The sequence below is a fragment of the Anomalospiza imberbis genome, chromosome 4, assembly GCF_031753505.1.
Source record: "Anomalospiza imberbis isolate Cuckoo-Finch-1a 21T00152 chromosome 4, ASM3175350v1, whole genome shotgun sequence".
NCBI classification, from domain to species: Eukaryota; Metazoa; Chordata; class Aves; order Passeriformes; family Viduidae; genus Anomalospiza; species Anomalospiza imberbis.
In genome coordinates, this window is record NC_089684.1 from 72,407,500 (window position 1) to 72,422,831 (window position 15,332).

The following is a 15,332-nucleotide window of genomic DNA, read 5'->3' on the forward strand; positions in this document are numbered from 1 at the left end:
TAATCAGTAAGCTGATATTTAATAAAAAATAACCTCAATATATTGATAGAAAAATAACCTCAATAGTAGATAAATACCCTCAAATAGGGGTTGGATTACTTAATCAATAACCTGATAGATAATAGATAAATAACCTCAATATATTGATAGAGAAATAACCTCGATAATAGACAATTAACCTCAAACAGAGGCTGGGTTAATTCATCAATAACCTGCTATTTAATACAAAATAACCTCCCCATATGAATAAATAAATAACCTCAATAGCAGCTAAATAACCTCAAACAGAGGCTGGGTTAATTCATCAATAACCTGATAGATAACAGATAAATAACCTCAATATAATAATAAATAAATAACCTCGATAATAGATAAATAACATCAAATAGGGGTTGGATTAATTAATCAATAACCTCAATAGATATAATATATAATAACAGATAAATAACCTCAATATATTGATAGAAAAATAACCTCAGTAATAAATAAATAACCTCAGAGGTTGTGTTAATTCCTAAATAAGCTCATAAATAGGAGATAAATAACCACAATGTATTAATGGATAAACCCCCCTTAATAAAAGATAAATACCCTCAACCAGAGGCTGGGAAAATTCATCAGTATTCTCATATAGAATAGATAAATAACATCAATATACGAACAGATAGATAACCTCAACAGCAGATAAACACCCTCAAACAGAGGTTGGGTTCATTCGCCAATAACCCGACAGATAATCGATCAATACCCTCAATACACTAACTGATAAAAGCCCCTCAACAACAGGGAGTGGGGAAGGTGGGAATGGCACGAGGAGCTGAGCTGGAGTGTGCAGAATTGTGCTCAGAAATCATTTCCTGCTGCCCACAACCAAATACTTACGATGGGGGTTCCAAAGGGGATGTAACCTATGGGGGGGAAAAAATAAATTAATGAATTTGAATTAATGTCCCAGTTTAGGGACTCCTGGCACAACCAGGTGCCCTCACTGCCACCACCCTGGGACATCCTAGAACTCCACCTGATGCTCCAGCCAACAGCTGCAGCATCCTCCCGGTTTTCCCATCCTTTATTTGCTTTTCAAGCTCTCCAAAGTCTTTTCCTCAAATTTTATTGAGCACCACAAAAATCAGACGCTTCACATTTTCCCCCTGCTGCGGCTGCCAATTCCTGTGCTAATTATAATTCATCTCTCTGACTTCCACGAGAAGGTCTCAGAGCTTCTTCCCAATATTACTGAATTCACTTCCTGGATCCAATTTACAACCAAAAAGGGCAAAGACCTGAGAGGAAGCAGAATTTGGAAGACAAATACAGGACAAGGCAGCAAAGCAGAGGGTCCTGGCTTCTCTCCCCCTCTTCACCCTCAGCATCATCATCCCCCAAAGCACTGAGCACAAACCCCCAGCCCTGACAGTTTTCCCTGTGCCCAAATCAGGTGAAGATGTTGCACCCAAACCCATGGAAAGGTCCTGTTTGTTTAAATAAATCTATTGGAAAAGCACCAGGGCCGCAGTGGCATTCCCAGAAGAGCAGCTGGGGACCTGAGCATGGGGGGGAACCCCAAAGAGGGTTTTTAATTTAATTTTTAATCATTAAACAGCTCATTAAGGCACAGAGAAGATGATCCTCCCCAGAATCCCAGTGCTGGGGCTATAAGATATCATAACCCATGGAAAAACAGGGATCATCCCATTCTTTCCTGGGGAATAAACCCTCCCAGTGCCCTCCTCTTCATCCAGTGAGGATGGATCACTGCTGACCTGTATTTTACACCCCTGAAGTTGTGGGCAGCAAGTTTTGCCATTTACTGCAAAATTAAAATGCTCCCAATAGTGACAGATCCCTCAAAAATGCCAGAACAGGCTCTGGCTGGGGTCCAGTTAAAATAGGAAGTGCCTGTCACCTCCATGAGGAAGGGAAAGAGAAAGGAGAAAAAAAAAGGAAAGGAAAAAGGGAAAGGGAAAGGAAAAGGAAAAAGGAAAGGAAAAGGAAAAGGAAAAGGAAAAGGAAAAGGAAAAGGAGAAAAGGAAAAGGGGAAAAGGAAAAGGAAAAAGGAAAGAGGGAAAAGGAAAGAGGGAAAAGGAGAAGGAAAAGAGAAAGGGAAAGGGAAAAGGAAAGGGAAAGGGAAAGGGAAAGGAAAAGGAAAGGGAAAGGGAAAGGGAAAGGGAAAGGGAAAGGGAAAGGAAAAGGAAAAGGAAAAGGAAAAGGAAAAGGAAAAGGAAGAGGAAAAGGAAAAGGAAGAGGAAGAGGAAAAGGAAAAGGAAAAGGAAAAGGAAAAGGAAAAGGAAAAAGGAAAAGGAAAAGGAAAAGGAAAAGGAAAAGGAAAAGGAAAAGGAAAGAGGGAAAAGGAAAGGGGAAAGGGAAAGAGGAAAAGGAGAAAGAAAAGGGAAAAGGGAAAGGAAAAAGGAAAGAGGAAAAGAAGGAAAACGAAAGGGAAAAGAAAAGGAAAAGGAAAAAGGAAAGAGGAAAAAGAAAGAGGAAAAAGGAAAAGAAAGAGGAAAGAAAAAGGGAAAGGAGAATATTAAGCACTAGATCTCACAGTGGAATTTAGGATCCTCATTCTCCTCACCTGCAAAGGGATTTTGGTGCTGGAATTCCTTCCTGATCTTGGTCTAAATGTTGACAAGACTCAATTCAAAAAGAGGAGACACTCCCCACCACCACCCCCCCCCAGTATTTTATCCAAATTCCAAGAGAAATAGAGAAATGGCCGGGAGGAAGCGTACCTGACATTCGGAAAGGCATGAAGATGGTCTCGTTAGTGTCGGGGTGGATGATGGCCTGGAAGAGTGTCACCAAAGAGTCACCGTGGGGGCACAGGGCACAGCAAAGCCGCCCCTCGCTCCAAACCCCTCCTGCGACCACGGAGTCCCTGGAATTCCCCCCAACTGGGACCCTCCCCGCTTTCACCAAAGGCAGTTTGGGCTCAGCAGCCCCCACAAAACCCCTCCCCAGCACTGCTTTCCCCTCTCCTGCAGTAATTAATGAAATTGAATTTAAAATTTACATTCAAGAGCATCAATTAATCATTTAGGAGGAAATAACTGACCCTCACATACAAAGAGTGGCTTTTTCTTGGCTCTGTGTCCCCAGAAGCCACCCACAGCTGTACCTGAGCCCCAGGAAAGGCAGGCTGAGGAGGGAAAAGGAAAATGATTTTCTGTCCCTGCCTGTTTCCAGCACTTCCATTGAGGCTGAAATGTCCTGGGTAGGAAAAACGGGAAAAGCCCTGGCTGTGGCAGAGGGATGGGGAGGATGAGGAGAAAATCCCCTTTATTCTGCAGGGATAAAATCCCTTTATCCTGCAGGGAAAGCAAAGGGGTCACAGCAGAAACCCCAAAACCCCCAAGGTCCAAGCACAGTGGGGGGATTCAGTTCAGAACCTTCTACCCCCCACAGGTGTGGATCCCATTCCAGAACCTTCTCCCCATATCCAGGCGTGGATCCCATTCCAGAACCTTCTCCCCATCTCCAGGTGTGGATCCCATTCCAGAACCTTCTCCCCATCTCCAGGTGTGGATCCCATCCCAGAATCTTCTCCCCATCTCCAGGTGTGGATCCCATTCCAGAACCTTCTCCCCATCTCCAGGTGTGGATCCCATTCCAGAACCTTCTCCCCATCTCCAGGTATGGATCCCATTCCAGAACCTTCTCCCCATCTCCAGGTGTGGATCCCATTCCAGAACCTTCTCCCCATCTCCAGGTGTGGATCCCATTCCAGAACCTTCTCCCCATCTCCAGGTATGGATCCCATTCCAGAACCTTCTCCCCATCTCCAGGTGTGGATCCCATTCCAGAACCTTCTCCCCATCTCCAGGTGTGGATCCCATTCCAGAACCTTCTCCCCATCTCCAGGTGTGGATCCCATCCCAGAACCTTCTCCCCATCTCCAGGTGTGGATCCCATTCCAGAACCTTCTCCCCATCTCCAGGTGTGGATCCCATTCCAGAACCTTCTCCCCGCCGCTCCAGCACGAGCTGTGATACCATCAGGCAGGTCCAGCCGTCCCTGGATGTCTCCACAAGGGACACCCAAAAAACCCCACACAGGACCTGGATTTTCCAGAAATTCCAGCCTTGACGTGCCCCCACAGCTCCTCAGCCAGCCCTGGTGCCTCTGGAGATCCCAACCTCCCTAAAAACCCGAAATCTGCTTTACTCGTCAACAGCAGCAAAGCTCACTGGGCCCATTTTCGGCCACATTTTCCCCCAAATTTTCTGACAAGCCCAGGAGGCTGCACTGGAATTAACTGGGAAGGAGAAATCCATTCCCAGGGGATCTGGGACTGCAGGGAGGAAGGTACAGCACAGGCACAAACGTTCCCAAGGATCTGTCAAACTATTTGCAAAAAACTGGAGACAAGAAAGCTCTTGACTAGACAGGAAGGAGAAAATGAAGACATCAAAATATATAAATATATATAAAAAAAAAAAAAATCAGGCTCTTTGGTGGCAGAGTGTTCTCTGCATTTACATTTCCATGGGAAGGCAAAACAGCAACTGGCAAAGGGAATGAGGGAGGACAGGAAAAAGCAGCAACACTTGAAAATAATACGGAAATTTGAAAATATTTTTAAAAGGGTATTACCTGTTTGATTTTTTGAGCTCCCCACAGCTGGAAAAACAAAAGAGAACATTAATTGTGGAAAAAAAAAAAAAAAAAACAGTGTAGCTTTATCCCAAATATTCATCTTTTAACTGCTGTTATAAACAAACACAAGGGATTGGGACAAAAATCTCATTTTCTGCAGCCCACCAGGATGGATTTAAAGACTCTTTACACACCTGAGCTCTCTCACACCTGCGTGGGCAGCGAGGCCAGCAACAGACAACATTAAACTTTTATTAAATGGGAAGAAAGAACAAGAACAGCCAGACTTCAGAGCTTTACAAGCCCCGAATTCTCTGCTGCACGCTGATCTCAAGGTAAATTTAGCACAGCCTCTCCCTGGATGAGCTTCCTGCGGAAATCCAGCCCTGCTGGGGAACAAAGGTGGGGCAAGCCCTGCAGGGAACACGAGGAGCTCTTCAAATAAACCCTGGCCTTCCAATAAGTGGAATAAACAGCCGCCAGTTCTCGTTTTTAAATGCACCGAGAAATGCTCACGGAGAGGAAAAATCTGGTTTAAAACCCTCACTGTTGCCTCCTGACAGCTTCAAAACCCCCGAAGCTGTCTCCAAGTGTGGGGTCGGAGGAGGAAACACCCTCTGAGAGGTGCAGGAGCAGACAAGGAGGAGACACCGAGCCCAGAGACGCTGTGGCACAGACACAGCCCCAGGGTTCACCCTTCCTTCTCCAAGGCAGAGGGGTTTCCTCCACAAGTGACACCTAAACCCAAATTATCACCTCCAGAGCACCCAAACGCTGATGTGCATCGCTCCCGAGAGGCGTGGGAAGCCAGGGCTCTGAAATGTCCCAGCAGATGCTGGGTTTTGCTGTTACAAACTCGAGTTCAGCCCCGGCACCTCTGTCTGGGTTTGTTCTCCCCTCAGGAAGCTGCAAAGCCACCCTTTAAGCTCCATTTCCATTTAAAAACCCACAAATTTCCTGAGAGCCAGGAGCCTGGCTGCTTCCCTGGCAGGGCTCCTTTGCCAATCTCTCCCCACCCTCGTGGCTCCTTTACTTCTCTCCAATTTGTCAACATCCTCTTGAGTGGAGGCCGCCAGGAACCAGGGGAATTATTCCAAGGAGAGTTGTGCCGGAGCCAATCCCGGGGCAGGAGAACCTGGGGAGTTCTGCTCCTGCTGCTGCCACATCCCAGGATGGTGATGGCTCTTTTTGGCTCACGGTTTCCCCACCAAAACCCACCCAGGTGCTGGGGCACCGCCTGCACATCAGGTGTTCACCCTGCTGAGCTCAGGGTGTTTATTGAGCCTCGTCCCTCACCCCAGGTTTGTTGCCAGTCCCACATATAAATCCATTGAAATGCTGTTGGAATAAGGTAATTAATCTGCTAAAAATTGCATTAATTGACCCACTGATACCAACAACCCCAAATTTCACTCCCAGCTCATCCCATGCTCCAAAATGAAGGGCTGTGATGAGCTCCTCTGCCTGTGATGAGGAACTGAAGATCTAAGTGTCACATGCACACAGGAGCTGTCCTGAGGAAAACTTCCCTTCCCAAGGAAATCATCATTCCCCCTTTCCCTGGTGGAAAACAGGCTGGGACACACGAAGGACCATCCTGAATCCCAAAACCCAAAGGGAAGGAGGCTCCACGCCCAACAGCCAGCAGCTCTCTGCCTGCCCAGCAGCTGGAGAACTTCCACAGGGCGCAGGGGGAATTCCTGGGGCTCCAGGCGCCTCCCCAGCACATCCCAGTGACCCCAGAGCTGCCCAGATCCCCTTTGTGCGGGGTGGGAAACAGAACTGTGGGATTTTCCTCTCCAACTGCAGGCACTGACACCAGCAAAAAGGAAGAGGGATGGTTTCTGAGCCAGCACGAGGGCTTTTTTGGTCAAATTCTCTAATTTCATTAATTGATCCCAATATTTATGCCTTTCCCTGCTGCAGTGCAAATATTGTTAGAACACGCGGTTTCATTACTTCTCCAAAGAGACTTCACAAGATGCACCTGATGAGTCACCTCAGGATTCTGCCAGCTCATTTTCACTTCTTTCTCCTCTAATTCCTGTTCTGTCTGCAGTGTTTTCCAGCAGCTCCAGCTCCCTGACAGTCCTGCCAGCCCGGGGCTGCTTTGCAGAGCAGTCTCTGGTTTTGGTGGGATTTCATTCCCGCCCTCTCCGGCTGTCCTGGAGGAACAGCCACGCTCCCACCTCATCCACCCTGCTGGGAAATCTGCTCTGGAGCCCAGGGAACCACTCCAGATCCGTGCTGGGTTTTAGATTTCAGTCCAGGATGGCTGGGAATGACCAGCCTGGGTCAAGAGAGTCTCCTGCCAGGGAGCATTTCCCTTGGATGGCTCAGAGCCCCACAGGGGCTTTGCTTCTGTTCAGCTTTGGGTGCTCAAGGGTGGGATTGCACCAGGGAAGACCAGAGGGCTGGAGCAGTGTTATCCCAACATTCCACTCTCCACCCAGGCAGGCAGGAGTGGCCACTTTTCTCCAGCCTGTGGCCACTGCAACTCTCCCCTAGGTCAGAGCAGGGGGAGACCACACGGGTCAGGTCAGGCTCTGCTTCATGGAGCAGTCCCTCATGGATGGGCAGGAATCAGCTCCAGGCTGTTCACAAGTGGTCTCAGACCCGTCTTTTCAGGACTCATGGAAGAGATTCCCACCTGTCCTTTCCAGGATTCTGATTTTTCTACAGTTTTTCTGAGGAAGAGTCACCACTTTGTCACCACTGTAGCAGTTTTAAAGCCGTGAGCCCGGGGGTGCCAGCACAGGGAGGAGCTGGAGCTGCTGGAGAGAGCCCAGAGGAGGCTCCAGGATAATCCCAGGGCTGGAGCAGCTCTGCTGGGAGGAAAGGCTAGGAGAGCTGGGAATGTTCCCCTGGGGAAGGGAAGGCTCCAGGCAGAGCTCAGAGCCCCTTGCAGGGCCTGGAGGGGCTCCAGGAGAGCTGGAGAGGGACTGGGACAAGGGACAGAGGGACAGGACCCAGGGAATGGCTCCCACTGGGAAAGGGGAGATTGGGCTGGGATCTTGGCAAGGAATTCCTGGCTGGGAGGGTGGGGAGGGGCTGGGCTGGAATTCCCAGAGCAGCTGGGGCTGCCCCTGGATCCCTGGCAGTGTCCCAGGCCAGGTTGGACACTGGGGTTGGATCCAACTGGGACAGTGGGAGGTGTCCCTGCCATGGCAGGGGTGGCTCTGGGTGGCATTTAAGGTCCCTCCCAACCAAACCATTCCAGCATTCTGGGATTTTATGAACTCAAGCGCTGAGTTCAGTTATCCAGAAACATCACCTTAAATGCCATGATGATGTTTAAGGCAGGGTCTCAAAGACCACCAGAATCTGAAGAGAACCAAAGCTGCGGTGAGGAGATGGAGACTGGAATAAATCTCAGGAATAGATGTGATCTTTGCTTATCAGGACATTCATTAGCAATCCTGATTTAGCTGCAGAATTGCAGCTTAGAGATAGCTTAAAAAAAAAAAAAAAAGAATTTATTTAAAGAATCCATCCAGCCCCAATCTCCTCACCAACACCTGTCACTATAAAAACAGCACGGAGGGTTCCAGTTCTCCTTAATGGATGAGCCTCCGCCTATTAAACACGGGAACATTCCACAGTCCTGCACTCAGAGACAGGAATTTATTTGTCACCCCCTCCATAAAAATCTCCTGCCTTATTTCTATTCCAAACTAATCCTCCTTCATCTTAAAAGCACCTGGTGCCACCCTTTGAGAACTGATCCTAAATCCATGGGTGCCTGCTCCAGCTATGCCAAGCCAGGAATAACTGCCTGGAGAAAAGCCCTTATTGATTAATCACTCATTAACCACTCGTAATGACGAGGCACAGTTATAGACAAAGAACTAATTAGGAGTCACGGGGTAGATGAGCCCAAGGTGGAAAGGAAAACCCAGGGGTTGAAGTCCTGCAGAGAGCCTTCAGCGGGGTCTGCCTGGGCTGGACTTTGCCCCGTTACACGACAAAACCCCTTTGTAAGGACAGGGCTGAAGAGGAGATCATTGAAAAACGAGTATTTTTAGTTAATTGATTTCGTCTGTCCAGCCAGTTCCATTTCAAAAGCCGTTCCCTTCCTGCTCCACCAGCGATGTTCTCACCTTCCACCAGGCCCCGCCTGCACCCAGGAAATGCAGATTTTAACGAGGTAACAGCCTGGAGTTTGCACCCCGTCAGGAGCTGCCAGTGGTTTCACACTCCGGGGCTTGTGAGGTTTATTAAAGCACAGCTCGGATCACCCAGCCCACGCTGAATTCCAAATATTGGGTGCTGCAGAACGTGGGATGCAGCAAAGCTTCTCCTGGAGCACACCATCTCCCTTCCTGGCCCTTGGGAGGGCAGCCTCCACTCCAGATGTGCTTCCCCAATAATCCCAGTTGTTTAATTGATTGAAATAAGGGGGGGGGAAACCAGCCCAACTCCAGCTGCTCACAGATATGGAACAGTCTGGCATCCCTGATAAACCTGGAAAACCAGATAACACCATCCTATAGCTCTTCTTGTTCCTCACAGGAAATCTCCCCAGCGGAGTTTTTACAGCCTTGCTTCTAAAATCTCGGCATTAGGGAGGTTTTGGTTCTTCAGGACACAAAGCTCAACGGAGCCCACGAGTGGGATAAATCTCAAAGGGCTCTGTTCATTTCTGCCCCTCCTGACATGGAAATGAGGCAGCACAGGGGCACCTGAGGCTCCTCCTGGGAGCCAAAACTCCTTTGCTATTCTGAGCATTGTTGAGTCACCGAGTGGAATCAGAGAATCGGGGAATTGTTCAGGTTGGAAAAGATTTCAGACAATCACACCCAACCATCCCCAGCCCTGCCAGGGCCACCACTGCCGACGTCCCCAAGTGCCACATGCACAGGGCTTTGAAATCCCTCTAGAGATGGACACTCCAAACCTCCCTGGGCACTTCCAGTGCCTGAGCACCCTTTCCATGAGGAAATTCCTGCTGATGCCCACTCTGGGGCTCCCCTGAGGCCGTTCCCTCTCCTCCCGTCCCTGTTCCCTGGAGCACAGCCCGACCCCCCCAGCTGTCCCCTCCTGGCAGGAGCTGTGCAGAGCCACAAGGTCCCCCCTGAGCCTCCTTTGCTCCAGGCTGAGCCCCTTCCCAGCTCCCTCAGGAACTCTCCTGCCCCTTCCCAGCTCCCTCAGGAACTCTCCAGCCCCTTCCCAGCTCCCTCAGGAACTCTCCAGCCCCTTCCCAGCTCCCTCAGGAGCTCTCCAGCCCCTTCCCAGCTCCGTTCCCTGCCCTGGCCATGCTCCAGCCCCTCCAGGGCTCTCCAGAGCTGCCCCAGCACTGGAGGTGCCCCAGCAGTGCCAGCACAGGGACGGGCACTGCCCCGGCCCTGCTGATTCCCAGCACCAGGAGCTGCTGCCAGATCCCAAACCAAGAGTGGGTGGAACCAAAATCGAGTCCCCACGGATAAAATCAGCTCTGAAATAACACGGTGCAGCCTCCCAGCACTCAATAAACATTAACTAATTAATCCTCCCAGCACTCTCCTGGAAAGGCTTCAGCAGAGTGAGAATCATTCACTGAAAACCATCCTTGCACCAGGGCTGGAGGAGGACATGGATACCACTGGGATCATGGAGTAGTTTGGGTTGGATGGCACCTTTGGAGGTGCCCAACCCCTCCCTGGGCTCCTTAATCCAGCTCAGGTTGCTGCAGATCAGATTTGTTTCATCTCATTTTAGCCACACCAAGCTGGCAGATGTAATCAGCTCTGTAACCTGACTTGGGATGAGCTCCCTAAATCCCGAGCTGATGGGACCAAACCAAGCCGGTCTGTGGCTGAGGAGAAGCAGCAGGAGCAGCACCCGGGGACCAGGGAGGCTCCTTTGAGGTGCATCTGCAGCTCCCCCCGTGCCTTTTGTCCTACAGTGATGCCTAAACCCCACTCACCTCAGTGACACCGAGAATATTCCCATGGCAGAGGGTGGAAAACCCAAGCCCAACCCTTGGCCAAAAAAGGGGCACTTTCCTGCCAAGAAAAGGGAGCAGCAGGACAAGGACACATCCCGGGTCTATCGCATCCTGCAGGAGACCAGAGGGGGGAAAAATTACAGTTTACTGCAAATGGACCTCTTCGCTCTTCATCAACACTGTCAGGAAAAGCCATTATTCCCCAAAAGGGAGGCTCTTAGTCCCTGATGGATTCATTGTCCTCTGCTGCGGCTGGGGCGGCGTGAGCGGCTCTCCCCGCTGCTAACCTGATTGAGGCAAGAACACAGCAATAAATACGTGCCCATTAAGCCGCTGAGCCTCTTTTCACTTCACCGATCCTAATGGGGGAGAAATGAAACAGTTTCAAAACAGCGAGTTGCCAGAAGTGCATTTGGAGCGGCTGAGGAGTGAGAAGGCACAAGTGACACAGCACGGTTCAGGCTCCGCCAACGCGCAGGAAGGGGCTGGCTGGGGAACAGCGAGTGTCTGTCTCCAAGGGACCTCTGCAGAGAGCTGCCTGCTGCACGTCGCCCGCGGTGGGCTTGCTGTGAATTTCCCCCCGTTTTGTTTCCTCTCCCCCTGATGCCGAGGGGTGAAGCTGAGGGTACAAAGCGATGGAGCTGGGTCGCCGCCCGTGGTCGCTCACAAATCGCTGCTCTTGCATTTTGGCAGGAGGTGCAGGTGAACACCCACCGAAATGACCGGGCAGGATCCCAGCAGCAAATCCGGGGAGCCGTGACCTCCCCAGGTCCTCTCCAGCCCATGATCCTACAGCAAGGCGGGAGAGGTGGATCAAAAACCCTAAACCCGGTGTCTGGTGGCTACAAGGATTTTAGCCAGCCGAGATCCGCAGCTCAGGGTGCTTATTGCTGGTTTTATGATGGCTGGATTAATTTCCAGCCTCCGCTTCAGGTTTATTGTTGATTCTTTACCAACAAAAATTGTATCTGAATAGAAATTTAATAGAAAAAAATAGAAATTTGATAAAATTCTATCTTTCATCCCCCCTGCAGCAGCTCCAGCTGGCTCCTGTTCGGGCACCACGGCCCCACCACCCCTGATCCCCCGTCCCATCCCTCACCCTGCACGGAGAGCAAGGAAAACGCGAGGCAGAAAAGGAAGAATTTGGGGAGAGGGGGAAGGGAGCCGAGTTTTTATTAAGCTCAGCTCCCTGAAGCAGCCAGCTGTGCCAGTGCGAGGCTCGGGAGGTGGGAACACATGGCCGGGAGAAGGAGGCAGAGCCGTGGCACTGCTGGCACTGCCATGGCTTCACACCTCCCTCCCCATAGTCTGGGCACGGAGCACAGCCGTGCCAGCTCTCATCTGAACTCCGGGGGCGAACAGGAGACACGAACAGGCAGCGCCTCTGCCAGACCGAGGGCAGCCCCTCATTAACGAGCTGCAGTTCATTAATGAGCTGCGCTTTGTGATACATGAGGAATGCCATGGCCGACTCGCGCAGTTAAAAGGCAAATATCATGTATATATGTTCAACAGAGAATTAATAGAGAGGAATATATATGTATATATGTTTAATAGACAATTAATAGAGATAAATCTATATATCTGTGTATATATTTAATAGAGAATTAATAGAGAGAAATATATATGTATTTATACGTTTAATAGAGAATTAATAGGTATATATATATGTTTAATAGACAATTAATAGAGATAAATCTATATATCTGTGTATATATTTAATAGAGAATTAATAGAGAGAAGTATATATATGTGTATCTATTTAATAGAGAATTAATAGAGAGAAATCTATATATGTGTATATGTTTAATAGAGGATTAATAGAGATAAATCTATATATGTGTATATGTTTAATAGAGGATTAATAGAGATAAGTCTATATATATGTATATATGTTTAATACACAATAAAAAGAAGTCTATATATATGTTTAATATAGAATTTCTAGAGAGAAATATATACATGTATATAAGTTTAATAGAGAATTAATAGAGAAGTCTATAAATCTCTATGTATATATGTTCGATAGAGAATTAAGAGAGAAGTTTTACAGATTTCTAGTTATGTTTTACCCCCGTTGCATTGTTATCGGGGGGGCCGGGGTTCGGGACGTTTGGGAGGACATTTGGTTTGTTACTGTGGCAACAGCTGCCCGCCAATCAAGATTTAAGGAAGTAAACTCCAGCACTGGACCACAAAAAGGAGTCGATGGGCAGAACTTTGGGAGGGGCTGAAGGGTTAAAAGGCAAAACCTCCATTACGTGGGTGAGCACATGGTGGGAAAAATCCTTTGCTCCCAGTGCTGTAATATTTTCTCTATTCCGTCTTCTGTTGTATTTTTGATCAGGTTTTAATAAACCTTTCAGGTTTTTTTTTTTTTTTGCAAGCGAGTAGCATTTCTCACAATTTCATTAACGAGCTGCGCCTTTAAACCTCTCGCTGGCATTAAAAAACTCCAAAGCTCGCAGGGGAAAAGCGGCTCTCCCCCTGCAGAGCCCCCCAGCCGCTGCCGCTGCCGTGTGGCTCTTTGCCTCTCTCTGCTGGCAGCAGCACCGGGAGGAGCCAGCCCGGCAAGGGGACAGGGACGGGGGCTGAGGGACCTCCACTCTGCACGCCTTGGACTGCGCCCCACTGCTCCTTGAGGTGCTGCACTTGCAGGGTGGGGCGGTGGGAACCCGCGAGTGGGGAAATCGGGCTCCGATGCCGATTTCCAGCAGCTTTCCAGCATCCTGGGCTGCTGCTGGGCAAGATTTGGAGCACTGACATGAAACCAGGAGCTCAGCAGCTCTTCCTACCCCAATTTCTGAGGCCAAAATTCAGCCTGCAAGGAGAAGGAAGAGCAGTTCAGACATGGAATGACCGCAGGGAATTCTAGCTAAGAAAATGAAAGTATTTCGGGGGAAGAAGTGATGAACAAACCTGAAGTTCATCACGAAATCCCCCCAGTGCTGATACCCACCTGCCAACCTCCCAAGGCAGATCTTTGGTGCCCAAGCCCTGAGCACACCCAGGTTCCTCAGCCTTGCAAAGGGTTTTTCTGGAGCACAGACCCCCCCCCAGGAGAAGCAGCTGTGGCATGAAGAGGAGGGATTTCAGTCCCTCTGGGGCTGGTAGCCACCGAGCGCTGCTTCCCTCACCCTTCACCAGTGCTGCCCTGCCAGCACCAGTCTGCTCCCCCAGTCTGTGCTGGGCTCTGGGACAGGGTGGGAGAGGCACTCACGCACTCAGAGGACTCAGATGCAACCCCACAGATTAGTGGGATAAGGGACAAAAGCCACATCCTTACGCCCTGCATTTGGCACAGCCTTTTGGTTGGAGGCTAAACCCGGCACCAACATTCCCAAAACAGGGAAAAGGCCACGTTTAAGCAAGCTGGCTCGTGGTCCTTGTTCACCAGGCTGGTGTTTGACAGCCCTTGCTTCCAGGGCAGAAGCCACTGCCTGAAATGAAAACTTTTCCCTCCAGCGGAGATTCCCTCCAGGAGGCACTTTGGGAATTGCCCGCCCTGCCTGCAGTTGGAATTGGATATGTTACAGTCTCCACCTTCTGCTGCAAATTGGCTCCCAGAGCCCTCGTGTGTGTCATTTGCACCTTCCCACTCGCAGCAGCCACCGGGGCTCTGGGGACAGATCCTGCCAGCCCCGGGAGCGGCCACGGAGCGGCAGCGGGAACGGGCCTGGCACAGCAGGGGACAGCGGGACAGGGACAGCGGGACAGGGACAGTGGGGACAGGGACAGTGGGGACAGGGACAGTGGGGACAGGGACAGGACAGCAGGACAGGGACAGTGGGGACAGGGACAGCAGGACAGGGACAGTGGGGACAGGGACAGTGGGGACAGGGACAGTGGGGACAGGGACAGCAGGACAGGGACAGGACAGCAGGGACATGTGGGACAGGGACATCCAGCAAAGGGACATCCAAGGCAGGGAGGGACCCTCAGCACATCCCACTCCCAGTCCCTGAGGAATTCTGGCTGAGGTACCCTGGGACCATTAAAGGAGCAGCCTGGGACAGCAGGAGGTGTCCCTGCCATGGCAGGGGTGGCACTGGGTGATCCTTAAGGTCCCTTCCAGGGAAACCTTCAGGGATTCCATGGTGAAATGAGGAGCACAAAGCGCAAAGAACGAAGGGATCTTTCTGGAAGGGCAATAACAGGGCCAGGAGCTGCTCCAGGGCTGGAGCCAGGCTGGGAGAGCTGGGAATGTTCCCCTGGAGAAGGGAAAATTCCAGGGAGAGCTCAGAGTCCCTGAAGGGGCTCCAGAAGAGCTGGAGAGGGACTGGGGACAAGGGACAGAGGGACAGGACACAGGGAATGGCTCCCACTGGGAAAGGGGAGATTGGGCTGGGATCTTGGCAAGGAATTCCTGGCTGGGAGGGTGGGCAGGGGCTGGGCTGGAATTCCCAGAGCAGCTGTGGCTGCCCCTGGATCCCTGGCAGTGCCCCAGGCCAGGTTGGACACTGGGGCTGGGAGCACCTGGGACAGCGGGAGGTGTCCCTGCCGTGGCAGGGGTGGCACTGGGTGGGATTTGAGGTCCCTCCCCACCCAACCCATTCCATGACTCCATGAATCAATACCTGCAGAGCTAGAACTGGTGGTGCATAAGTGACAGCTGGAGCAGTTTCTCCATCAGCACAAATCCTCCACATTTCCTTTCCCTCCTCCCATACCCTCCTCTGGGGCCTGTTTTTGGGACAGGGGGATGAGAGGGGACGCAGGGAGCAGCAGCTGCCACTGCACCTCACCCTCTGCAGGAGCCCCAGGGGGACACCCAGGACCAGGGAGGAGGAATTTCACCAAACCCCACAAA

At 50.5% G+C, this 15,332-nt stretch overlaps 2 protein-coding genes across 3 annotated transcripts in view; both read right to left on the reverse strand.

Moving 5' to 3' along the window:
- The window catches only part of RAB11FIP5 (RAB11 family interacting protein 5), a 447,460-nt gene that overhangs the window by 355,263 nt on the left and 76,865 nt on the right, over positions 1-15,332 (reverse strand). The window lies entirely within an intron of this gene.
- SFXN5 (sideroflexin 5) overlaps positions 1-15,332 on the reverse strand; it is a 101,508-nt gene that overhangs the window by 60,796 nt on the left and 25,380 nt on the right. Inside the window, 3 exon segments of the mRNA XM_068189182.1 lie at positions 883-908; positions 2,730-2,784; positions 4,591-4,617. Coding sequence (XP_068045283.1) covers positions 883-908; positions 2,730-2,784; positions 4,591-4,617 — 108 coding nt within the window.